Source organism: Penicillium subrubescens (assembly GCF_028828155.1).
Source record: "Penicillium subrubescens strain IBT 31985 chromosome Unknown utg000002l_segment0_segment0, whole genome shotgun sequence".
Taxonomy (NCBI): domain Eukaryota; kingdom Fungi; phylum Ascomycota; class Eurotiomycetes; order Eurotiales; family Aspergillaceae; genus Penicillium; species Penicillium subrubescens.
In genome coordinates, this window is record NW_026643152.1 from 3,486,781 (window position 1) to 3,512,372 (window position 25,592).

Consider the following 25,592-nt stretch of genomic DNA (forward strand, 5'->3'; position numbering starts at 1 on the left):
CCGCAAATGATACGAGCCAGCCATGATATGGTGGAGATGAATATCATTAGATCATACTGAGAACAACAATGCAGTATACTGTATTGAAAAAATCGAAAGAAAGACAAAGTCACAATATGTCGAGCAGAGTATGTGCAGTGAGGGTATCTTGTCAAAGGGTGAACTGCACACGAAACCAAGTCAAAAAAGAGAGGAGCCTCCCGAGGTCTCAAAGTAATTTAATAATGTACAACAAAAAAACTAAGTCTGAACTCGCAGCCATAGCTCTTAACTCTCACAAAGAAAAAAAAACTAATCCGTGGATACAATCTCCACACCCTCCGGACCGACTCCACTGGTCGACAGAGTCTTGCGATGGCCATTCTGCATTCCCATAATCTGCCATGCTCGACCCATCATACCATGGCCCAAGCCCTGAGGGAATTCAACAGAAGCCTTGTGAGCGTGCTTGGGAAGACGATCGCGGAGCGCACGCTCCCTCTTGGCAGCGGCCAGGCGGTCCTGTTCGCGCTCGTGGTTGACAATTTCGTCGCGCCATTCAGACCAGTGCTCGTAGTGTTCCCGCTGTTGAAGAACCTGGTAGCGGAGACGAGACTTCGATGGACGCCATGTGGTACGGTTGGCGGAGGCTTCATCACCGGTAGATGATACCATGCTGGACTTCAGATCACACACGCGAGTGTCCTTGGTGAGCCTGAGCAGATGAGTGAGAACATCCCGACTTTCAAGGGCAGTCCGCTGGGTCTTCTCCTGCTCTGGTGTTGGAGCAGTCCGAGTAAGAGGTGCATCCAACCAGGCGTGCATGTCGGTCGTCCGCTGCACCGAGTAGGGGTCAAGGAGATTCGCGCGGCGGTTCTCTTCACGCAGGAAACGCACAGCCGCTTGGAGGCTTTGAACTTCGGCACGGAGGGTCTCATTCTCTTGCATCGCCGCCAGAGAGGCCTCGTTGTCAATAACGATGGCGTCGCCGGTAGCTGAGACGCCTGCGGTTCCAGACATGCGCTTCATTCTTTCGATGCGAGCCTTGAATTCATCACGTTCAGCCTCGGCAGTCTGAAGTTCTTTCTTCTGCAGGTCAACGGTTTTCTCGAGCTCCGAGCTCGTTGCTTGGATCTCTTCAATCTTAGTTTCAAGCTCCTTCACCATAGCTGCCTTTTTAGCTGCCTCTCGCATGCGTGATTCAAGAAGCTCGATCTTAATACTTTGTTCCTCGAGTGTGTTATCTTTCACGCCGAGGGCCGTGGAAACTTCGTGAACTTCGTTCTTCAGGCGACGGATCTCCTCGTCAGCATCTGGCGATATCGTCTTGTTGGACTTCAATTCCTCTGACCGGGCTACCCAAGGGAAAGCTCCCCTCTCGAACTCGGCTGTACGAGAGAGATCCCCTGCGATAGAGTCAAGTTCTTCAATCTGGGGGCCCATGTCGCGCAGCCTGTTGATCAGCAACGAAACGGGATCATCGGATTCGGTGGTGTCGTCAGAAGGCTGTGTAGAGGCTGCCATCGCCTGAGACATACCATCCATGATCTCCTCCATGGAGTAAGGTTCAGTACGGCCCTCGTCACTAGTGGCAGAGATGACACTCTCGCACATTTTGCGAGCGAGCTCCGACAGCTGCTTTGTCAAGATCTCCATCTTCCTGAAAGGCTCATCGGCCTCCTTGGAAAGCGCGAGGGACCTAGAACGCAGATCTTCAAGGGAACGGTAGATTTTGCCCATGGCAACCTTGAACCCACGCGCCTGGGACACGAATGAGTCCAATTGCTTGAAAGCGAAAGAGCCCTCCTCGCGGAGTTCGCTACCCTCTGCCGGGACCGGAAGCTTAGACTGCACTAACGACTTCAGCCGAGCGACAACCGCTGCCATATGATCAAGGTACGATTGGGACAGAGTTGCACGCATGCACAACTCCTCGGCAAAAATCTCCGGGGTACAGGGAAGCAGGCTCTCCGTCAAATGTGAAAGTAAGGCAATAGAGCGCTGTAACTCGACTGCAAATTTCTTCGCATTGACCTCATTTTTCTTGAGGTTCTCAAGCCAGAAATTTAAGGTGCGCTCGACAGGCTCCATCTCGAACAAAGCCACCTTGATGTTGCCGAAAGCTTCCGGCGAACAAGCACTGATGTAATTAACGAAGCGATCGCATACAGTCGAAATCCACAAGAGACGCTCGGAGACCTCATGCGCGTACAACATCTCCTCCTGGGTGGAGATGGATGATTGCTCAGCAATTCGCTCGCGGACGGTCTGATGCATGACAGTGGCCTTAAAGCTAACCCGCTTAAATCGAAGAAGAGCGAGAACTGAGTTTCGCTCTCCTTCATAATATTCAGGAAGGTAGAGCTTAACGATCGCCAGGTGCTGAGCGGCTTCTTCAGCATCCATGCGACTTAGTTCCACGTCAATGGATTTCGTCTGCGCCTTTGACACGGAAGCCTGTAGCTTCATATTTAAATCCATCATGGCTCGTGACCGGGTGGTCAAATCAGTGGCTTCAGCTTCGGTGATCTGTTGAGATGCCCGCATATCTTCCAGATCGGCTTGCAGATTGGTAACCAACTCCCTAAAGCGAGACAGGGTGTACTCCAGGTCCTCAATCACCTCGTCTTGCTGCGCAATCTTGCGAAGCTGCTCCGTGAAAACGGTATCACGGTAGTCAATTTCGTCCTGAAGCTGCTTTTCAGTCTCGATATGCGTAGACTCCAGCTCATCACTGATCTCTCTCAAGTCTTCCAGGTCGTCGATGGCCGCCTTGAGCTCATTGATCTCTTCTTGGTAACGCATGTTCTTGTCGGCTAGTTCTTCGATCATCTCCTCGGCTCCCAATGCGGTTTCCAGTTGTTGCTTTAGGTCATCGACATTGGTCTCTGCCACGAGAAGCTTTTCCTTTGTGGCTTCATAGTCAGCCTTGACCGCAGCATACTCTTCAAGGTCATCTTCAAGTTCTTTGATCTGGGCCTTGAGATCCGATTCCTGCTGTTGTGTCATATCTCGAAGTCGTATCAGAGCATCGCGCAGACGCTGATTGGCCTTTTCCATCTGCAACCATCCTTGGCTGGATCGTTCTTCTGGACTCGTGACTTGAGCGAACTCTTCGTTCTCCTCTCGTAGTACTTCAACTTCCAGCTGAAGCTCTTCCAGCTTTAGTCGTACAGTCTCGCACTCGTGCTTGAAGGCTTCGGCCGTTTCTTCTGCCATTTCCCGGTCCAGAGTGGCCATTTCCATAAGTGATTCATGCTCAGCTTCCATTCGCTCCAGGTGCTCAAGACGGCCTTGCGTTTCTTTCAGAGTTTTCCGCAGCTCCGTAATTTCCATCTGCTGCGGCTGATACTTTGCTTGGAGTTTCTGGATAATCGATTCAAACTTATCGCGCTCCGCTTGCAATTGTTCCAGCATCTTGAGCTTCTCGCGGTCGTCGGTCCGTTTCTTTTCCATCACTCGGAGTCGAGTCTGGAGTTCCTCCAGTTCTCGAGCAACAGCAGCATTTGGTGTTTGGCGGGTCGTTGACGGCACAGCACCCGGTCGAGAAGTCGCCGAGCGAGTAGCTGTCAGTGACTGTCTCGATGCTCTGGGCGCAGGCGCAGCTGCCGGCGCTGGCGCAGGTGCGGCTTCTTCATTTCTGGGGCTTTCCCCTTCATTTTCTAGGGACTCCGCGTCAGTCGGGCCTTCTGATGGTCCGCTTGTTCCTGTTTCGCCAGCATCCGAGGCCTTTGCGGAGGCAACCTGGCGCAATGACGGTCGCTTAGATAGACCGGCGTTCGAAATGGTACTCTGCGATCCCGGTCTTGACGTCCTTGTTGTTCCAGAGACCGACGGCCGAGATGCCCTTGAGCTGGCTGGTTGGGCTCCAGGTTGGCCCATTGAAGCTCTCGCTGTAGAGGCCAATCGCGGGCGATTGGGTGCGACTGTGGAGGTACGTGAAGCGCCGACGATCGAAGAACGGTTGGAGGGCGCTGTAGCAGAGGATAATTGTTTGGTAGGAGACTTCGTGGGAGACTAAATTATATAGCAAAATTGAGTGAGTCGCGCAGTTGGGACAACGTAGTATCTCAACACAAAGGAATATGGACATACCCTCAGCGATGGTCGGGAGCCTGTCTTTGGTGCAGGCGTCGGAGTACCAATTGCATTTGTGCTTTGACGCTTGACAGCTGTCGGGGGCAATGCGACAGATTTTCGTACACCTGCAGTGCCCCCCGCTTGGGATTGTCTGCCGGTAGGCGCATTGGAACCGGGTCTGGCGGTTTGTTTACTCTCCCGCGACGGTTGTTGAAGAACTGTACCAATGGCCGTTGGGCGGATGAACATGCCAAATCCTGGGTCGCATTGGAAATAACGCTCTCCTTGAACCTCACCGTCATTCTTGCCAGTGGCGTCGTTCAGTTCAACACCAATCCACTCTCCATTCGCGAAGTGGGTGAGACCGATGAAACGAACAGTAGCCTGCCGTCCGTCGGTCAACGTAATCACCGTGTCGGGGGAGATCTCTTGACCAGTCATCGTGAGATTCAGGGCCAAAGTCCCACGACGAGCACTTTCAAGATTGGCCGATGTTGGTTGTCGATGGGTGGTGGGCAGACTGGGAAGGAAGCACTAAGGAGGTCCGCCGCAACACGCGCCGCCGATCGTTAACGGCCTAAGGCACCAAACATAACTTGCCGCGGTGCCACCAGATCTATATAGATCAAACCTATAAATCAGGGGGACAAAGGATCTCTCGTGTACTAATTAAGATGGGAAGAGGGACTCTCCCCAGATCCATGCCATGGAATTTCAGAAGATGAGGTATATTCTATATGTTTCTATCATAGCAAGTCTTTGTGAAGGGGAAAACAGTCGCTAACTATATACACCTGTGGTGCCCATGAATGTGGGAAAGTGTCCCGAGCCTGCATGAAAAATGAATATCTCACTGTTTTCATCAAGTCGTATACTTCAGACAGATTCAACCTCTTGGGGCTTGAAAATGCCTGGGAAATGCACTGGTAGCTCGTGCAAACTGGAAATCAAGTATCTCGAAGCTGGTACTCGCGGGATGGGAGTTCCGGCCTCCACCAAGTGAGCCACTGTCCAGCCTCGTGCTTCAGCATGTTTGCAATTGAGGTGTGAGTCATCTGTGGTCGACATGGTCAGCATGTGGGGAAACACCCCGCTCTCGACATGTACTTTCAGCAGCCACAGCCAACGGCAAGCGGCGTGACGGGAAATGCAATTACGTACCAACAAAGTAGCAAGACTCGGTGCTAGGGGCACCGGCCTCCTTCTCCGCCTTCGCATACATCTCCTGGCTGGGCTTGCAAACCAACGGCAACTGGCCATAGTCGCAGTACGTGATTCCTTCAAACAGATCCTCCACCCCCAGCAACTTGACGACCCGTTTCCCATGGCTGACATAGGCGTTTGTCAGTAGCCAGGGCTTCACCTTGGTTGTATCCAGGCTCTCCAATAGCTTGCGCAGCTTGGGATCGGGCTTCAAGATTTCGTTAAGAGGAAGAGCATCATCGACTTCGTAGTTGAACTCGAGCGGATCAATTTTGTGATGTCGGGTAAGGCCCTCAATTGCAAGACCATATTCCTTGTAGTACTTTTGGTGAAGCATGTGCGCATCTTCTGTGGTGAGGTCGAGGTGCTTGACGAAGAACTTGTCTGAAGACAGCATAAATGACATTAGTCGCAGAGCGCGTGGCAGGACAAAGGAGAGAACACGCACTAATCAACTTTTGCATCTCATCGTGAATATTACATCCTAGGCCCGCCTGTCAGTATTGCCTCGGTGGATCTTCGTGATGGACGATGGCTTCGAACCTTTCGAGTAAAGCTGCGATTCCAATTATTCTTAGCAAAACCGATAGATAACAGCGCACAGCCAGTACCCAGCGTGTCACATACACAATTGTCAATGTCAAAGAAGAAAATGGGTCGTGAGTCAGTGACTCCGTTTGCGCCGTTGATTGTCGCCATTGTAGAATTCCAGCAGGCGCTTGGGAAGAAAGCCAGCTTAATTGTAGAACGAGAAAAGATCAAAGGACGATATATCTGGCGACCAGAGAAGCCAGAGAAAGCGCGATGCATGGAAGGGGTATGGAATCGCAGGGCGAGGGGAAGAGCGATAGAGAGGGCGAATGTCCTAAACGCGCGCGAATGAATCACACCCACGTTTCCCCGTGATTGGTTCGATGATTCGACATTTGTATGGCCTTACCTAATCTCTCACTAGTGGCGCACTGGCGCGCGGAAAAGCAGAAAAGCGGATCGTCACAAGCTCACCAACTTTTTCTCTCCTTTCGTTCTTGCCACACCCTCGTCAATGGTTTAGAGCTTGGGAGTTCTTAGATTCACACAGCTCTCTCCATCAGGGTGATATGCCGAGGACATCTGCCTTGTAGCAATATTTTCCTCCCAGAGCAGCTTTCCAAAGCTTGATCTCTTGTCTATTGATCCTCGGATCCCTTTCTACAAAACTCCCCTTGGATCATGGCTACTGCTCATGGATCCACCACTCACCTTTCAACAGGGCCGTTGCCTGCCACGGCACCAATAAGTGCAGATGAACTCAAAGAATACGAGCGCATTTTGAAGATCAGTGATGAGATTTTCGCCGGCTCTCACCCACGCCTCAAGGTCCCTCAGCAGTTTGTACGCAAACCTGTGGCACGGAATAGCCAACATGGCCATCCAGCCCAACAGGTAGCGAAAAGCAAACATTTTGGGGTTCCAGCAGGCAATGTACCTGTATCCAACACAGCCCAGCGCCCCCAAACCTCACAGGCTCCTCCCGCAGCTGGCAATGCGCCAACGACATCGGTTCTAAACGCTGCAGCACCCCCTTTCCGAATGGCTCCTAAACCCACCTCTGAAATCGATCCTATCTTCTTGACCAAGTCGGATGATCTCGTTCGGGCAGAAATTCAATTACAACGGCAGAGGGTGGAAAGGACATTGCGTGATCAGATTGAGCAGAAGAAGCTGGACTCGAAACTGAAACCCGCGATTCAAGATACAAAACCAGACTTTGATGTCTCAGATGTTTTGGATCGTGCCCTAGAGATCGTGCGACCCGTTTCACTGAGTGATCCATCCGAAGTCAATGGACCGAATGATTCCTTCGATGAAAATTCCTTCTACTCCAGTAGAGCACCCGACTCCCCCCAACCAGCCGGGGCTCACCGAAAGTCCTCTCCAGCAGCTCCAGCCCAGCCGTTGAGCTCTGCCTCACGGGTTCCGGTAGATCATTACGCAGATGAGTTGCAACGACTGGAAGCTCTGAACCGATCGGGATCTGACCAGGAAATGCATGATGCTTACCCTGTTGTTGACCAGCTCGCCCCTAATCCTTCAAAGCCGACGCTTTCCTACCAGCCAAAAGCCTCCGGTCATCTCCATGAGCTACAACTAGCGGATGCCCCTGAGGAACCGGAATACTCTCCACCAGCACCAGTGGCACCCCCAACTGATCCAAGACACTACGAGCGAATGGCAACCGGTGACGATCGAGGCAGGTACGCCGACCGAACACAGGGTATTCAGGGCGTGACATCACCTGCGACGAACGTGAAGGTAGTTCGGAATCACATCACCTCCCCGGCTGCCCCTCGGCCGTCACGAGTGTCCCCGTTGGCGACTGCCAAAGTCCCCTCGGTTCAGCAACTTCGGGGCGGACGGCCCGAGCGCGGATCTGAACAGGTATACTCGGACCCTGACTCTGGTCGCGCAAGTCCCAGTGGGCCAGCTCACCAAGTCATGTCTCGAAAGCGGAGAAAACTACATGGGAAAGAGGACACACGCTTGGTCTCTCACAAGAGTCAGAATGCTGGGCCCTCCGATGCCTACATCAAAGCAGAGCCGGTCTCACCGCCGCCTTTTGCTGATGATCCGGCTGTGAACCCGAGCCGGCACCCTCAAGAACGGCCCGTGTATATTGACATTGCGTCACCACAATACACTCCCGTGGTTGAGAGGCATGAGCCGTCCGTGCGGGGCCCAGCCTACGAGTTGAATCCTTATCATGAGATTCCAGCTGAACAAGGAACACTCCGTGCGGTTTCTCAACTGGGTGATCGGCGGGTGGTTCGTGACGATAGCGATTTGCGACGGGTCACCACTATGCAGTACGCTAGACAACCTGAATATCCTCGCGGCTATGTCGAGACGGAACCCCGTGGTGGTCGAGCTGCATCTTATGCAGTCGTGGAAAGGTTGCCGCAGGAGCGACCTAGATACTACGAGGAAGTCCCCTCTTCATATGGACCTCGCTACATCACTGTGGATGATGGTCACCAGCCCGCATATCAAGATCCGTATTACGAAGAGCATCCACCGGTTCGCGTCATGGCTGCACCTGAACGCCGCTTTGTGGTCGATGAGCATGGCAATCGCTTTGAGATGGTCCCAGCACCGAGGATGCAATCTATGGCACCGCCGCCGAGACCAATGTCCCGGGCACCCAAGGCCGATGTCTACAGTGACCACGTCCCTGTCCGTACAGCCAGTGCTCGAGCGCCATCGGTCATACAAGATCCCTACGGTGAGCACAGATACGTGCAGGAGATGCCTCCACCCCCGCCCACATACCGAAGGGTGGTTTCGGACTATGCTCGCCCGGTCGCCGGAGAACGAAGAGCGTACGCGACACCATTGGAAAGTCACGATCCATACGCACCAAGTGAGGGTGTGCAGCTAGCCGAATATGTTCCTCGTCGACCAGCATACGTTGAGGACCATGCCCAGCCTCTGGAGAGGGTCATTCGCACCTCGAGTGTGCGGCCACAACCGGTTCGGTACGAAGAGCCTCTTGAAGTCGTCCAACGTGTCGGCAGTGTTCGTCCTGTCGGACCCAGTCGCGAAGTGAGCGTCTTTCTGGATGATCGACAAAGGGGCGAGTACATTGAACGACCCTACTATGTTCGGGAGCAACGATATTACGAAGGTGATGATGGGAATCGCATGGCGTTGGATGGTCCCGCAGACTCGGTTCAGCGTGCCCAGCCGCGCTACTAACAGGCGCATCTTTGTTTTGTGTATTAGCATTTTGTTGCATATCATTGTAGTAGCCTCTACTTTTCATTCGATGCATTTGATTTAATGATGTACCGGGCCCATACTTGACTTGAGCCACTCGTTCCCTATCGAGATAACCTTCACTAACTTGAGTCCCGATGGATCCTCCCGGTCGAGCATAGTCAATCATTGTATTGCCATCGCTCCATACGATCAACTATCGTAGCACTACTTCAAGCGGGAGCCCGAACCTCATGAAGTCCTCATAATGAGAGCCAGGGTCTAGATATCCTGGGTATCCTCGCTCATCTACAGACCCGAATAAACCTTATCAAATTCCATAAGCCTGAGTGAGTAAGTAGTCTCCGTAGGATATCTCGTAGCCAAGGCTCAACAATCGGCTATTTTCATCTTCTCACCAAATGCAACCATAGTTTAGTTGGCAGTTTCGTGACACTTTTTCTGTTATTGGGCCTGTTGACATGTCTCAGTCAGCACTGCTCTACCGTAAAGATTCAGAAACAGCATCTCCGGGTCCATAGCTCGCGTCAGGCTGTATTTTTTTCGTCATGCTTGGTTCCGCGTTGGATTGGGTCATCATTCGCGATAAGGACCCATTGATTGTATCCGTTCTGGTTTTTGGATCGAGATCATGCACTCACTTAGCTTCAACGCACATAATAAGTTCCTTGCTCGGGTATCCAACGATCTGATATTATCTGTAGCGAAATCGGTACGATCGGGGGCTGTCGTGAGGTGAGTAGCTGTCAATTGTGTTTACTTTATGCTGCGGGGATTTATCGCAGAGACATGGCCCCTGAGTAGACAGGTGTAGCGCTGCCATCACATCAGACAGGCATTCGTCTCATTGAGGTGTTCCAGAAATAAGCACCCGGCATCCTCTGCGAGGAGCAGTAGATAAAGCACGAGTGAATAGTGGTGGGGTGGGAGTTCTCATCAGCCTAGGCAAGGAGACTGGGGAGAAATCAACAATCCGGGGTAAACGAGTGCCGGAGGATCCTGAGGTTAGTGTGGAGCGGGTGATGGCAGGAAATGTGAGAGACGAGAGAGATGGAGAGTGGATGGGCAGAGAATGGGAGCTGACACTCTAGGCCGTCAAGGGAGTGAAGAAGCGAAAGAGGGAGAGTGAAAAGAGGAAAAGAGAAAGTGCGTGACTTGACGAGGTGTCATCCACAACCTCAGGCATCGATTGTACTAACCCAAATAAGTTAGCTACGAGTCCCTTGCCTTGGATAGTAACCCTTGGGGAAAAAAAACAAAAAGATCTCGTCTATGTACTTTCCTTAGTATGATAGATATTCACTATGATAAGACTAGGAAATAATAGACTAAAGAAAACGTTAAATCCCAAAGAACTACAGTACTTCGTACATAGATGTTGACAGGGCTCCATATCATCCATTTGGACCATTCAGAGGGCGGGGCAACGGGGCTGAGTTTCCACGGCACAGCCCCACAACAACCAGCTGTATGTATCTGAGGCTCTAAAGTCTGCTCACTATTCATCGGTCCTGCCTCAGTATTCGTTTACGCTCCGAGTCCTGCTGATAACCAAATGATCCACAATGTCCGGACTAGAGGTCATCGGGATCGCAGCTAGTATTATCCAAATCGCAGACCTCGGCACCAAGTTATCCGTCAAGTTATTCTCCTTCTACCGCCAGATCCAAAATGCTGACAAGGCCATTCAACATCTCTCAAGCGATGTCGCTTTGACATGTGCAATTCTGCGCGAGCTCGGAGACAGTCTCAAGCAGGATGAACAGTCAAAACTATGTTCACCCGAAGCCCATCTCACTGCAAAGCAGATGCTGAAACAGTGCGAAGAAGTCCTACAGCAGATTCAAAATATGATCGACGAATCTCGGGCTCCTTGCAAGTCTCGCTGGCAACAAGCGACGAATAAACTGCGCAATGTTCTGAATGAGCCGGACGTGAACCTTGTCAGAGGTAATCTTGAAAGGCTCAAGTCAACAATGCTCCTACTCTTGAATGTGGTTATGTTTGCTGGTCAGCTACGGAAGTGAGTGGGTTAGAAAATGTGTCATGAGGGCGCTACTAAAAGCTGAACAGCAATCATGTACCTGATGTGCTGAATGAGCAACGTAATTTGATAGAAATTCTTCTCAAAGAGAAGAAGACCGATCAGGTTACGACAACAAGCATGAGCTCGACAGTATGCCTCACCAGCATGCCCCAACCAACTACGCCCTCTTTTGCAGTCCGAAGGGGCTACCAACCCCAACAAGTAGCCCCAAGTCCTGCAAATCAAGAGGTTCAGGGCTACAACTCACTGATCAGAGCTATGCTTCGAGAGATCGACGGTTGCAAGTCCAAGCTTGAGAAAAGTCGGCACTCACGGATTCGGGATGGTGTTTTGAATGTCCACTCGAGCGAGATCGTCCATTTTCAGCGTAGCTACGGACCCTCAATCTTCCAGTGTTTTGATGATTCTATTTTCGAGACCGATTTTAAGGACGTAACCTCGACCCAGTGCGCATCCAACCCTACTGTCCCAAGCTACATTCTTGATAACACTATCGTGTATGTATGATCCGATTGCCTATGATAACCAGCAGGTCGAAAGAAATATTGACGGGACATTGAACTAGGCAAGAGACTAAATACGTGGGTAACAGCAGTGAATTCGATTTCGCGGCCCTGTGCAGTCCTGCTTTGCGCCCCTGTGATTCCAGTTATACAAGGAGAGAAAATGATCGCACGGGTACAAATCCCACCAGAGTTCCTGCGTCTCGAGAGAAAATTAAATCACGATATTCTGTGATCATTCCCAGTTCCCAGCGATCTCAGCGACGCCCCATACAGGGAAATGTTAGTACGTGGGATTTTTTGATGAGAATGTAGCCTCACTGTGAACCACTAACAATTATGAATTTACAGAAATTTCACCAGCCACGGCCTACGTATCTATCGAGTCTAAATACCAGCATATTCTCGACGAGACTCGGGTTCCTGGCGTCTCCTCCCCGGAAACTACACCTACAACCTTAACTTCCAAACGAACCAGTCAGAAGATCGCCGAACAAGCCCGCCGTAATCGCATCAATAATGCGCTCCAGCAATTGGAGGCATTGATGCCACCGACATTTATCCAGGATCAAAAAAGCCAGAGGCTAGCCGGATCGAGTGTTACTGTTGATGAGGCGGAGAAGCCAGGTAATCACTTCTTCGGCAAGGCCTTTATGGTGGAGACGGCTATTCAGTACATCAACGAGTTGAGGACGTGTCTTGAAGGGTTGGACACTTCTGCAAGAATATTTGTTCCTGCGGCCCTGGTCTTTGAGCGCGGCCATCACAAGATCCAAGAACAAGGCCGTCGAAATCGTATCAACGTCGCGCTGAAAGGACTTGAGTCAATGATTCCATCCGAGTTCATCCAGGCCCGACTGGCTAAAAACAAGGCAATATCTGGGTTCAAATCTGAGGGGAATATTGATGATAAATTCGTGGCCCCAGCATGCAGCAAGGCTAGTATACTAGAGATGGCAAATGATTATATCAGGGAGCTGCAACGAGATCTTGTATGAAACCGAACCTCGTTTGATAAGTTACAGACTGAGCTAACGAGATCAACTTTTTGCCCACAGGAAGATAAATCAGAAACTCTTGCACTAAGGCTCATGCCACCCCGAGCGCCATCCCCGGATGGGCGTACTGAGACACCAGACAAAGAGTCAAGATCGGGAACAGCAAGCCCTTCAGACGATCAAAAAGAAGAGGATTCTGGAAGCGCAAGCAAATTGATGCCTTCAATTGATGGAGACGCAATATCTGATGCAAACCTACCTTCACCTCAAGACCCCCTCTCACTCAGCAATCCTGGGTTATACGAGGCAGAGACAAGGCGTACCCCACTTGAAGGAAGCGAGATTTCACAATCCAACATCGTAGATAGCATGGCTTCGTCACGAAGGCCGCCAGTCGATGCAGTGTCCGTCAAAGATGGGGGTAAAGCATTCGCGGGCAAGGTCGAGACCCAGCACAGTTCTAGCAAAGACGAGATTCGGCCACCACCAGTGGACTTGGGGGAAACGTCACAGACTCCGAATTCCCGTGAAGATTTTGGCACTTCTTTGAATCTAAACGATATGCAGTTTCAATTTCTGGATTCTTGGGTGGAGCCTCCAAGAGACGATTGGCTCACCCGCCCATTGCTTGAAGGTTATTCAGAACTCGAAGATGACGACCTACAAGGAGACACTATCCTTCCAAATCTCAGAAAAGATGTCAAGGGTGAGGTACAAGTGCACAAGGCAGACGGCCTGGCCTGGAAGCCAGACAGACATCGGCACAAGCGAAGGTTCTCCACAATTGATAATAACAGTCCTTCCCCGATGATCTTCGAACCCCTGATTGAAAAGCATCAGAAGCGGAGCGAGAATACTACCTCTCAAGATATTCTACTTGGGAAGTCAAACCAGGAATTCCCGGAAGACTTTACAGACAGTCCATGGCCAAGCAGTCTCGAGAAGGCTTTAGAGCGATGGACAAATCTCAAGCAATATGAATTCAACACAGAAATAGTTGGTTGATGATTATTGGAAAAAAATACAGCCAAGGAAACGAAGGATGAGGCTGGATCGTGGAAATCTTCTTGTTAGTTTCAGCGTTTTGCGTGCTTAAGTTCTTTCCACTGTTTTCATACTCGTATAGACAATCTTTCGCATGGAGTGGTACCTATATTAATATGTCGTCTCTTTTTCTAGCTACCGAGTAAGCAAGTACTTGACAATGGAGGTGCAGGATAGTATTACAGCATGGATAAATGGTCAAGTGCATCCTCAGCGCCAGGAAAGATCTTCTACGGACAGGGTTGACTCTGTGGGCATCCACGCTGGTATTCACTCACCTCCCGATCTAACAGCCAATTGATTGTTGCTTATCTTTTGAACGGCAAGACTCACTGTCACGGTCGGTCTGCCCGATGGCGTGCGTGGGGGCGATGCGATTAGTCACACTGACCTGTGTCTTCAATGTGACTTGAGACTTTCAGTGACTCGCGGCTTGCAATCACGACAACACCCATTCAATCAACCGAGGTCATACTAACAGTGAGTCTGCCTTGAAATAACGTCAAAATGGTGCGAGTGGAACCGTTTGTTCTTGACAACTGGGATATGTACTTTGACCCCTCAATTTCGGAGGTGGCACAGTCCTCGCTGACATCTTAATCTGTTGGTGATAGTTCGCCAGCTCAAAGTATGTGGCCCGAAATTTTTGCTTTAGACGAATTCAAGCTCATTCTACTATCTAGCCACTTGCAAAAGAGTCTTTGCACAGTATACACGGTGTTCCTCTCTCAGGTTTCCCAAATAACTGAAAGGTGACTAGGTACTAATGTGGAGCCACTTTCTCTCCAAGATCTGACACGACAATCCGCAGGAGATAATTCAACCTCTACCTCTAGGCCTATCAATGAGGCCGAACCACTCAGTTATGGCTCTGTTCTAGGAAACCCCGGGCTAAGAGAGAGATCCTCTCCCGGTATCACTCCGAAGACGATCCTCAACACGAACTGTCATTGACAGTCACACAAGGAGCTATTGCAGCGAACTTCATAGTCCTTGATACCCTTCTAGATTCGGGGGATCATGTTGTCTGCCAGTATCCGACCTATCAACATCTCTACGATGTACCTCGCCGTGCAGGTGCCGAAGTGTCCTTGTGGCACACCCAAGGAGCGAAAGGATGGATTCCTGACCTCGAAGATCTCTCCTCGCTGGTCAAAGAGAATACTAGAATGATAATCATCAAGTGCATATATCCTTTCTCTCAACTACATCGGGATGCTAAGTGTTGGTAAAACAGCAACCCAAACAACCCCACTGGCGCAACAATCCCTGAAGCCGTCCTCGAGGGCTTAGTAGACTTCGCTGCCAAGCGCAACATCATCATTTTCAGCGTCGAGGTGTTCCGTCCACTTTTCTATACCCAACCCATTCCACCATCCATAATGGGCTTTTCCAAGCAATACAAAAACATCATCGCCGTCAGCAGCTTATCAAAGGCCTATGCCCTACCCGGTATCCACATTGGATGGGCCATATCGCCTAATCCCGAAATTATAGAACAGATCACTCTGGCTCGAGATTATACCACACTCTCCGTCTCGCAGATAGATCATGATATAGCGACTTTTACACGGGGCCTCGGCATCGAAAATGGTCCTCTAGGTCGTTCTTGGGAAATCTGCAGAACTAATCTCGCCTCGCTGGAGAAATTTATCGCTTCTTATCCTGACCATCTGCGCTGGGTAAAACCCACCGGTGCTTCAATGGCCTGTGTGTGTATCATTGAGACGCAGACTGGTCTGCCTCTGGATGACGCTTGTTATTGTGAGGGCCTTCTAAAGGAGACGGGTTTGCTGCTTGTGCCTGGAGGGAAGACGTTTGGTACTGAGGGAGATGATGACTTCAAGGGGTATATTCGTGTGAGATTTTCAGTTGCGCCGGAGAGTTTTGGATGCGCATTGAAGATTTGGGGCGAATATCTTAATCGGTCTTAGACTGTAAAGTCCTGTGGCATCAGAATGATTGCCCGAAGGCTCGCTGGAGGCGATAGTATGACTAGTTGGTCCCGTTTAAAAGGATCGAAATGAGCATCACCACGTATCATCAATTCATGTCTATTCCTTGTTTACCAAATGAAGGCAAGAGATTACTGCTGTGGAAACACACCTTTTTTGGCCTTGGATGCACATACTAAATATTGCGGCCTCAGGCCACGCTCTATCCGGTTCACGCGGGCTACACTCACTTGTATCCGTGCCCTTCCCTTGGCTGGCTATCCTAGCAGTCGGCACACCCATTCGCTTACACTCATGGGTACTCCCCACCGGAATAATGCCTCCCACCGGAATGGTGACTCCCACCGGAATGGGTATTTCCAAAGGTATTATACTTTTTGCCTTTTTCTTTCCATCAGATGCTACAGACCATAGTACTGGTTCCCCACTAGTGTTCGATGGCGGCCAATTACAGCCCACGGGCAAGTTGGGACTCCAGTCTTGACTGAATATGATACCCTTGCGGGTCCACCATCTAGAACTCGGCACCAAGTTGAGGTTTCCGTCAATAATAATAATAATAACTGTTCGTCTGATTACCAACTTCATGATATTCGGAGTTCCCTTCTAATCAATATTTGTCAGTGTTTGTCAAGACCTATCTACTATTATAACAGTTCGCCTCCACTGGTGATCATAAATAGCCAGGTCTTCCTCGTTGCAAGTGCTCCAGAACAACATTCAACAACATCTTTTTCCAGCTTTCAAATTTCTACTCAATTCCAATAATATTTATTTGGATATTACTCGATATGGCTCCAAATCTTCAAGTCACCCACATTGGCACTGCCACTGCCATTCTGGACATTAATGGCGTCAATTTCCTTACCGATCCCTTCTTCTCTCCCGCTGGCACCTCGTGGTCTGATGAGCGTATCACCCTAACTGTATCCGACGATCCTGCCCTCAACCTCAACCAGTTACCCGTAATTGATGCGGTGCTACTGAGCCACGAAGACCATTTCGACAATCTAGACGACCTTGGCCGCCAACTACTCAATGGGCGCCTCGTCTTCACTACCGTCGACGGCGCCAAGAATCTGGCTCCTCGCCCTGCAGTGTATGGAATGAAGCCGTGGGAGAGAATCAACATCACAATCGCTGGAAAAAAGTTTGAAGTGATTGCCACTCCAACTCGACACATTCCAGGAATGGAGTGCACCGGATTCATTGTTACTGGAGAAGACTTCGGTCACGGTCGAGATGGCCTGCCCAACGCGATCTACTTCACCGGGGACACGGTCTACATCGAGGAGCTCAAAGATATCGCAAACATGTTTCATATCAAAGCGGCTGTGATGAATTTGGGTGATGCTCATGCGCCAAATTTTGCAGATATAAGTGCTCCTCCTATTCAGGCTACCATGGACGGCAAATCTGCGGCGCGACTTTTCCGCGATATCAAGGCTGATGTTCTGATTCCGATGCATTATGAGTCTTGGGGGCATTTTACTCAATTTGAAGAAGGGCTGCGACAGGATTTTGAGGAGGAAGGTATCAGTGATAAGATTTGTTGGCTGAAGCCAGGGGAGGAGGTAGTGGTCTTTTAGATCTTTTTTTTTTGTATTTAATCACGAGACTGATTCAAATATGAGACACTGGCTAGATTTAGTGCAAACTTTCGCCAAACACTAGAAGTGGTGCAGACAGTAAGCCCTTCTGGACTAATTGGGCGACCACTCCTTTAATGAAGTGAACACCGCTTTGATACCGAGCCTCGTCTTTCTTGAACCAGATATATGCAATCTGCGCGGGAAACAATGTTGACTCTAGTCCAAAGAGCTTCATCTCGTCCTGGAATAAATAGCCCATACTTGAACAAATCAAATAGGCTAAACGGTCCGATTCAGCTTGGATAGCATCACAGTGCATATCCTCGACCAGGTCATCATGTATCCAAAGGACCTGGGAACACGCAACAAAATGTTCTCTATTTCTAGTAGGCAGACGATTTGGAAAGACCAACAATGAGTCAATCCGTTTGCGATTGAAATGTTAGGAAAGCATGTTGAACTCGAGGAAATTTGGGAGATATCGAAATTGCTGGGATTCAGGTCGAGAGTTGAAGAAATTATAGGTGTTATTTTGAAGCCCAAGCTCTTCTCCCATGCGGAAAAATGACTTGAGATCCCGAGAAGGGAGCCCGATCAATGACTGCAAAGCAAGTGAGCTCTCGAGGCTTGATATCTCCAGAAGCATATCGACTTGCTGCAGAATCAATGGTAGACCCGCAGCCCGGCTAAATACTTCTTGGGCATGGGACGGCGCTGTCATCGAGAACGGGATGTTCATACAGCTCTCGGTGGCTAAGAATGTTGGCCGTCAATCGCGCACTGCTTCGCCGATCTAAGGATATTAGAATGGAGCTTCATACGTTCGAATTTTCGTGAAAGAACCCACGAGAAATGGCCGAAAGCCTAAGAAAAGCTTATGAGGTATCCCTGAATATAGCGCTTCCGGGCTATAACTCTGAAACAATGTTCCAATAGCTTGGAGATGAATCTTGAGAGCAGGCACCGAGTCCGCAATCATAAGCTAAACAACTAGCACAATATGGTCAATTTGACTAGAGACCACATACTTCCGCCAAGGCAAGACACATGATGGCAGGCATCAACTCACAGAGCCAGACCATTAGCAACAATCTGCCTGCGCAATGTGTGTATAACGTCGTGGTAACATTTGGGGGACTCCACATCAGATGAATGAGAAATGTTCCCTTTTTGTGAGGCTAGTAAAATGGCTAGTGCTCGTGTAGCTTTTGATAGCACCGATGTATCGTGGGTTAGACAAGGGAGCATGGGAAGTACTTCAACCCACGCCCCACATATGTGAGCTTCTTCGTGGCTATGACGACCAAGTGTACCAAGAACTTCAGGAAGGTTGCCGTTTTTGACGAGTTCCGCTATGTCGCTCGTAAGCGGGCGTCCATGGGGTCAGAATGTCAACAGGGAAGGGGAATAAATGATCCGTTTCGTTCCCGCTTGTTGGCGGCCTTTAGGTGAAGGCTTGGTAGACGAGCTAAAGGCCATATGAGCTGTCTGATTCGCATGTTCCGATGCAATTCGATTCTGCATCGTGTCGAGTACATTTTGACAAGCACCCTGAGCGATAAATTTCCAGTCTCTCTGGTACCCGTCGCAAGTTCTCCCAGTACTGCAGGCATTGGCTACATCCAGGTCGTTTTCCATCACACTGAGTGATTTCATTAGCTAAAATATTCCATGATAGACAGAAATAGGCTAGACTGGTTGCAATTGAGGAAGAACCGTACGCCTAATTTCCGATCTCGACAGGTCTGACAAACGGATCTCCGCTTGACTTTCATGATATCGCAGAAATCAACCAACAGCCCGAGGGGCTTGGCTTGCGCGAATAGAGTAAATGACTCTCAATTGAGTTCATGCGGTCATGGATGCTTTGGTAGTAGTGACCTTGTGATTGCTAGCTTGGAGGGGTAGAAGGTAAGGCGAAGAATATACAACGATAAGGAGGCCGGCGCATGTTGATGTTGGTATGCAACCCTGTACCTACGATGGGAAGGTGGTCGTTCGAATCACAAAAGTCTTGGCGGATTTTGTTTCTCAATACGCTTAGTTACAGCCGGCATTCGTGATTCCAGATAGAAGGCCTGAAGGAATTATTTAGGTTTATGGAGTTCAAGACAGCGACTATAAAAACGGAAAGAGTACCTAAGCTAAGACCTGGCATAGTAAATCCAGTCGGTAGGTCAAGGTGAAACCTAAAGGGTAGGCATATATATCCTCAGCTGTGCATCTACGGGCTCGATCATTGTATAGATATCGGGTCCGGAGTAGGTAAAAATGAATACGTGGGGTAAAGAGCGGAAAGTCAGTCCAATCTTCGAATCCAGTCAATGGATAAAGCGCATGTATGAGCTACAAAGTATATTTGATCGGCATTCTGCCACTATTGAAGCCCGGTACCGGCCAAGGAGGAAAAAGCTGGGAGATGCGGCAGCGTGTGGCAACTGCAGCCAATTTTCAAAGCGGCGTGGTTCCTCCAGTCGGAACTGGTCTCGAAGGGTTTCGAGTCCTCCTTATCCCCCGTCCTCAGCTGAAGAGCGTTTCGTGACCCACACGCTTATACGAGAGAATGACGTCGACCACTTTTGGGGCTGGGGGAACCTGGTCTCCGGTCATCAGCTGACTCTCTGGAGCACAGAGTCGCCAGTCCCCCGTCGTTCCAGCCCTAGGGATGCCGAGGCCATAGGATGGAGGGGTAAAACGAATTCGGGCTGGACCCTCGAAGACCTTTGTTGCAGCAGCAGCAACAGCTAACTATTGAACGAGGAAGTGCCCCGTGGAGAGAAGGCAGGAGAGAACGAGAGGGCTACCGCACATCCTCGGGGCCTCATTGGCCCAACGGTGGGAGTATGTGGGCAAATTGGGCAAAGTGTCCTGCGAGGTTCTGTGGCCCAAGGTTCCAGGCAGTCCGATGCTTCATTTGAGTCTACAGAGTACAGTTTACATGTCTGGCATCGAGTCAACAAAGCAGCAGAGGGACGAACAGCCCATCAGGCTGACCGGCCGCCTGGCATCAATACTGGGACGGTCAGGGAGAAGCTCTCGCATCCTCCACCATCCACAGTCCACCATCGACAACCCACATGCCGGGCTGACGCCTCCAACTTGCTTCGCGGGGTCCGTAGCGCTGTTCGGTGGCCGTGTCCGAACCAGCCGGGCTAGGATGAGAGCCTGCCACTACCCGCCCTATCAGTACTACGGGAGTACTAACTTCTAGCTAAGTCCCTCCTCCATGGGAGGGGAACGCCCTCTTTCACGAGTGGATCGAAGGGAGGGTCAGATACGCTGCTGTACAGGGCGTTTTTCTCTGCAACGACCTATAAGATGATCAATGTACAGTACAAAGGACGGGCCATGCAGTATGTACAATGCTGCGATCAACCGTATTACTATGTACTGTCCCCCCTCAGCGCGGAGCGCGGAAGGAGTCGGATACCAATGAGACATGAGTGTGCGCTCTGCTTGCATGGGCTGAAAATGAAAATCTGGATCGGCCAGATGCACCGGTCGCGCCGGACCCAAAGCCAAGAATTATTACGCTCTGATCAGCCAACGAAGCCAGAACCAGGCATCCGGGGTGGGCTTGAGTCTAGGGAGATTCGGGGTCCTTGAGGCTTGAGAGGAGGCGCTAACTTGCTAACTTTGTTAAGTGTACATAAAAGACTCACGTGATCTAGACTCTTACAAGTTGGAAGTTGGAGCTGACCAGGTTGTTTAACCCGGTTTAACTTGTTTCTCCAAGGCTGACCTACATCCTCCGTACTATTGTCCGCTTTTCTATTTTGTCTACCTGAAGAGTTGGCCAACCTGCCAGGAACCCTCTTAACTAAACAAGGCAGGGACTAACTTAACTAGTCACTACTGTAGTTAACTACCTAACTGTAACTTAGTAGTGGAGCCCCCGCGAGGGCCAGGATCTGACCTGCCAAGCGCCCTTGCGAGCGAACCCGACGGACATTCTCTGCCGGATCGGCCGCATTCTTTCCAGCGAGGCAGTGCTGAAATGTGGATTCGAGATGAGAATAGGAGACGACGCTTTTCCTTTTTTTAGGGGTTTTTGATTCAGGAGTAAGGAGAGACAATCTTAAAATTGAAGAAAGGGACTGGATCTAGAACACAATTAGAAAAGGGAACTATTAATATTGTCAACAATAACGTATGGAATACATAGCAGTCACTAAACCCGCTTGGGCTACTCTGGTTTATCACTAACTAACTAACGTTTAGTACATAGGCAAAGTGTTGGGTACGAGAATGACAGGAGTGGAGGGAGTCGAGAGCCACGTACGGGATTTACAGGATAGTAATACTTAGTATGAAAGTCATAGAGCTGGAACTAGATATCCATACACCTATACTAGCAGAATTACTACTTGAAACCATGACTATATAACTGAATAGCTCGATACTACTTAGCTATATCTTCCATCGGAAAAAAAAACTGATAGGCCCGAATCGAGATGACCATACGGAAGTACTGAAAATGACCCGCACAACTACTGACGACACTCTTCCTTTCTCTTCCAGTCCAACACTCCAAAGGGGGTTGCCATTGAACCACTTTCCCCCTCGATCTATTCTTCTGGCTTATCTCTCATCCTTATTTTCTTCTTCGTGATACCCTCAATCCTGGTTTTTGCTGGTGGGATCTTTGTTCGGGGTCGAGTTGTTGTGGTCCGTTCCCTTATTCTCCCCCTCCCCCATCGATCGATCTTCGTTTCCACCATTCCCGAAACGCCCACACAGCGGCCATTCCTATCCCTGTCAAGAACGGCAGCCTTGGATTCACCTTTCCACTCCCTCCAAACATCCTCCCTCCCTCCCACCCACTCTCCTCACTCTTCCCCCGCCATCTGACCGGGGTGAGAGATTCTTCCTTCCGACCTCTGGTCATGCACAAGATCTCCAACTTTACGGGCCAGGCCCGTCATGGTTGGGAACGAATGACGCCGACCTTTGGGATGTCCAGACCACACACCGACATGACCTTTCGCCGGCCACACGGTGCGCCTCCCATGACGCCGCCGACGAGCATCGATCCGACCGTCAATCTGTCCTTCAACGTCCCCTTCTCCTCCACGTTGGCTGGTCCCGACGTCGAGGATGTCCTCCACGCCAGTCCCAACGCTTTGCAGCGCTGGACTTTCCCCGAAGCCACCCCCGAGGGCACTCCGGTTCACCAGCTGCCTGTACACACCAGCAATGTCGAAGGTCTACGGAGGCTATGCCGGCAGATTACGGAAAGCAGCGGTGGTCGTATCGAGGCTACCCTCACGTCCTCAGAGCCCAAGGCGGTGCCTTCGCTACAACGGCGGCCAAATGGCTTTGTGACCAACGTCTGTGTGACCGGTGACGGGGAGACAGTACGGAAGATGCGGGCCAAGATTTTGAACGAGACTCCGATTATGTTGGTACGTGGATGAATTTTTTTTTCTCTTCCAAGCACTGGGTCCTTCTACCTTGCACCGATGTTGGACTCGGAGATGGCACATCCCTTGCTAACTTTTCGCTTCTCATTAGCGATGCGCGACCGTCGACGTGGATATGCACTTGATCATGGATGGATCTCCGAAGGGTATTCGAGCGAGCGTGCTCGAGCACATGGACACCTTGGCCGCCTACACCGGGACCGACATTTTCTTGCTGACACCCAAGCTCCACGACGCCGACAGTGCGGTGGTCTCTTCCTATGGCTATGCATCTGATAACGGGCTTGAGCAGCGCTTCCGAGTCGCCATCTACGGTGACATGGAGAGCTCGGAGCACGCAAAGACGCGGGTTCTGATCATGATCGATCAAATTGTGGGTCACTTCTGTGTGCGGGATAATTTCGACGGGAACCGGGCTAACGCAGAACCTCAGCTGAAACGCCATGTGGACGCCATCAAGCTGGAGCTGACCATGCATACCCTGGTCTGTGGACGGACTCGCAAAAACATCAAGCTGATCGAAGCTGCCACCGGCACCGCTATCTACTTCCCTCCTCCATTCCCCCGAATCTTTGGCTATACCCCTCCCGGCGCGAACCGTCGCAGCGAAGACGAAGTCTACATCACTGGAGATACGCCGGAGCAGATTGCTCGCGCGAAGCAAAAGTTGCGAGAGCTGGTCTTGGGGGTGAAAATCTATGTCAAGGATGTCGTGGTCAACTCGAGCAAGATCGACAACATCTTGCTCGATCGCTTGGATAAGGTCCGCAAGGTGATGGAAATGAACGGTTCCTACGTTCTTTTCCCGCAGTTGGGCAGCCAGCGCGGCCTGGTCCGGATTCAGGGTACTGAGGTCTTGCATGTCGAGCGAACCGTCAGAGAAATCATGGCTCTGGTATGAAGCGCCCAAGATATGGGATCGTATGAATCGTAACTAACCAGAAACTCAGGCCGGTCAATTCTATAGCGCCTCTTGGTGGATCCTCATGCCCGATCCTGCGCAAGGCGGCATTCGCGCCCCTTCGACGACCGACATTCGTTCTATGCTCTCGGATATCTGCACCAACTCCGAGGCGGAGGTCAGCTTTGATAATCTGACGTTCACCATCAACGGATCCGATGATGCGGTCAAGGCTGCTATGACTGTCGTGAACCAGATTCCTTTCGTCACTCGCAGCCAATACCAGATGCGAGTTAAGATAGAGCTTGCCAACGAGCACAAGGAGTTTGTCAGTGGCAAGAAGAACGGCAAGATCAACAAGATCATGGGTCAGAGTGAGTACCTCGTTCTTCCTCTTCGCCTTTAGTCTAAGCTATGGATACTAACCCCCTGGACAGGCAATGTTCAAATTATCTTTGACGGCTTCAACGAGTATAACTTCTATATCGACGTGTGCGGCAATCAGTACGACTCTACCAAGAATGGATTGGATCTTGTTGAGCAGGAGATGCCCGCCTCCATCTCATTCCATGTTCCGGACCAATACCACAAGCGAATCATCGGCATTGGCGGACAGCACATCCAGCGGATCATGAAAAAGTACTCGGTGTTTGTGAAGTTCTCCAATGCCATGGACCGCGGCGGGATGGGCAAGGAAGATGACGACATCAAGGTTGACAATGTGATCTGTCGGACTCCCGCCCGCAATGCCCAGAGCCTGGACCTTGTGAAGCAGGAGATCATGGACATGGTCGAAAAAGTCGACGCCGAGTATGTCTCGGAGCGGGTTGTCATCAACCGCTTGTACCATCGTGAGCTGTTGGCTCGCATAACCGAGATCGACGAGTTGGAGAAGAAGTGGAACTGCAAGATTGAGTTCCCCAGCACTGAGCTTGCCAGTGATGTCGTAACCATCTCCGGGCCGGAGTACCAGGTGCCCCAGGCTGTTGATGCTCTTCTCGGTATGGTTCCGGAAAGCCACGAGCTGCACTTCCAGAGCTCTGCAGAGCTTCAGGAGTACTTCAAGTCCCCCGACTTCATCGCGGACGTTCGAACCAAGCTCAAGGAGCAGTATGAGGTTGACATCAATGTCGACACGGCTGCTGAGCTCCCCACCAAGGAGGAGGGCTCATCCTCCCCCGAGCCCGCTCCCGAAGATCGTGTTGTGCTTGGCTACACTCGTAACAATGCGGGTGGTCTGAAAGATGCCATTGACTTCCTGATCTCCCGCCTCGTCGCTCATGGTCTCGACGCGAACACCGTCAAGGGTGCTATTCCCCGCCCCAAGTCGGACTCGTTCGAGGAATCACTTCCCTTCTTCGACTCGAAGCTGTTGCAGCACGCTCCGGCCCCTCTTGTGACGGACTCTCCTACCCGTCCCAGTTTCGCCGATGAGACTAGCGAGCGCGGCTCGATCTTTGAGCGTCTGCGCAAGCCGGGTAGCATTTCGTCCTTCTCCTCGTTCATTGGACGCAAGAACCACTCGGCCTCGCCCGGTTCCTTCTTCAAGCACGCCTCCAGCAACGCCTCCAAGGCCTCGCTCGTCTCGATGGAGTCGCGAGATAGTGGCTACCGCAATCCCTGGAATGACTCCGGGGTGAACCTGCCCGAGGACGATCTGCCCGTCCTCGGCAGCTCGCATAGCCACAAGAGCAGCAGCAGCAACAATGGCTGGCCCACGCGCTTCGACACCAAGTTTCCTTTCGGTACGGCGCCCGGGGACATGACACCCAAGCATGACCCGCGCGCCTCTTTTGACAGCGGTCGCCCTAGCACTTCGAATTCTACTTCTGGATACCCGGCCCCGATTGGGCCACCGCGTTAAACCCAAAATATCCATTTACAGCAGCAGTATACCCTTTTGGTTGATTGATTTGTTTCCAGCGTGTCTCGGTTTGACCTGTCTCTGTGTTTTCGTCTGTGTTTGATGTTTTGGTCTTTTTTTTATTTTTGTGTTTTTCTGATTTTTCAAGTTGATTGATACCACGGAAACGCAAGCAATGAGGGCGTCAGAAAAGAAAACGAGAGATATCCAAGAAATCTGCGTGAGATAGAGCGGATTTTCATTGTTA

The 25,592-nt window shown here is 50.7% G+C and overlaps 8 protein-coding genes across 8 annotated transcripts; 6 read left to right on the top strand and 2 right to left on the bottom strand.

Moving 5' to 3' along the window:
* Positions 1-291: 291 nt before the first annotated feature.
* N7473_002634 (uncharacterized protein) lies at positions 292-4,500 on the bottom strand (the record flags this gene model as incomplete). Its single annotated transcript, XM_057148574.1, has 2 exons — positions 292-3,996; positions 4,075-4,500. The coding sequence occupies 2 exons, from the start codon at positions 4,498-4,500 to the stop codon at positions 292-294; spliced, it is 4,131 nt and encodes a 1,376-aa protein (XP_057012228.1).
* A 435-nt stretch (positions 4,501-4,935) lies between these two features.
* N7473_002635 (putative pyrimidine 5'-nucleotidase) lies at positions 4,936-5,961 on the bottom strand (the record flags this gene model as incomplete). Its single annotated transcript, XM_057148575.1, has 5 exons — positions 4,936-5,114; positions 5,221-5,646; positions 5,711-5,746; positions 5,806-5,818; positions 5,890-5,961. 5 exons carry the CDS (start codon positions 5,959-5,961, stop codon positions 4,936-4,938), a joined length of 726 nt encoding a protein of 241 aa, XP_057012229.1.
* A 513-nt stretch (positions 5,962-6,474) lies between these two features.
* N7473_002636 (uncharacterized protein) lies at positions 6,475-8,997 on the top strand (the record flags this gene model as incomplete). Its single annotated transcript, XM_057148576.1, has 1 exon — positions 6,475-8,997. The coding sequence occupies one exon, from the start codon at positions 6,475-6,477 to the stop codon at positions 8,995-8,997; it is 2,523 nt and encodes an 840-aa protein (XP_057012230.1).
* Positions 8,998-10,583: 1,586 nt separating this feature from the next.
* Positions 10,584-11,045, top strand: N7473_002637 (uncharacterized protein; the record flags this gene model as incomplete). The annotated part of the gene is made up of 1 exon (XM_057148577.1): positions 10,584-11,045. One exon carries the CDS (start codon positions 10,584-10,586, stop codon positions 11,043-11,045), a length of 462 nt encoding a protein of 153 aa, XP_057012231.1.
* Positions 11,046-11,209: 164 nt separating this feature from the next.
* On the top strand, positions 11,210-13,571 carry N7473_002638 (HLH transcription factor; the record flags this gene model as incomplete). Its single annotated transcript, XM_057148578.1, has 4 exons — positions 11,210-11,562; positions 11,631-11,854; positions 11,920-12,560; positions 12,627-13,571. The coding sequence occupies 4 exons, from the start codon at positions 11,210-11,212 to the stop codon at positions 13,569-13,571; spliced, it is 2,163 nt and encodes a 720-aa protein (XP_057012232.1).
* Positions 13,572-14,117: 546 nt separating this feature from the next.
* Positions 14,118-15,647, top strand: N7473_002639 (aspartate aminotransferase; the record flags this gene model as incomplete). The annotated part of the gene is made up of 4 exons (XM_057148579.1): positions 14,118-14,158; positions 14,225-14,238; positions 14,460-14,793; positions 14,848-15,647. The coding sequence occupies 4 exons, from the start codon at positions 14,118-14,120 to the stop codon at positions 15,542-15,544; spliced, it is 1,086 nt and encodes a 361-aa protein (XP_057012233.1). The 3' UTR covers positions 15,545-15,647.
* Positions 15,648-16,356: 709 nt separating this feature from the next.
* On the top strand, positions 16,357-17,154 carry N7473_002640 (MBL fold metallo-hydrolase; the record flags this gene model as incomplete). The annotated part of the gene is made up of 1 exon (XM_057148580.1): positions 16,357-17,154. The coding sequence occupies one exon, from the start codon at positions 16,357-16,359 to the stop codon at positions 17,152-17,154; it is 798 nt and encodes a 265-aa protein (XP_057012234.1).
* Positions 17,155-22,043: 4,889 nt separating this feature from the next.
* N7473_002641 (KH domain protein) lies at positions 22,044-25,345 on the top strand (the record flags this gene model as incomplete). Its single annotated transcript, XM_057148581.1, has 4 exons — positions 22,044-22,562; positions 22,672-23,475; positions 23,531-23,855; positions 23,919-25,345. The coding sequence occupies 4 exons, from the start codon at positions 22,044-22,046 to the stop codon at positions 25,343-25,345; spliced, it is 3,075 nt and encodes a 1,024-aa protein (XP_057012235.1).
* Positions 25,346-25,592: the final 247 nt, after the last annotated feature.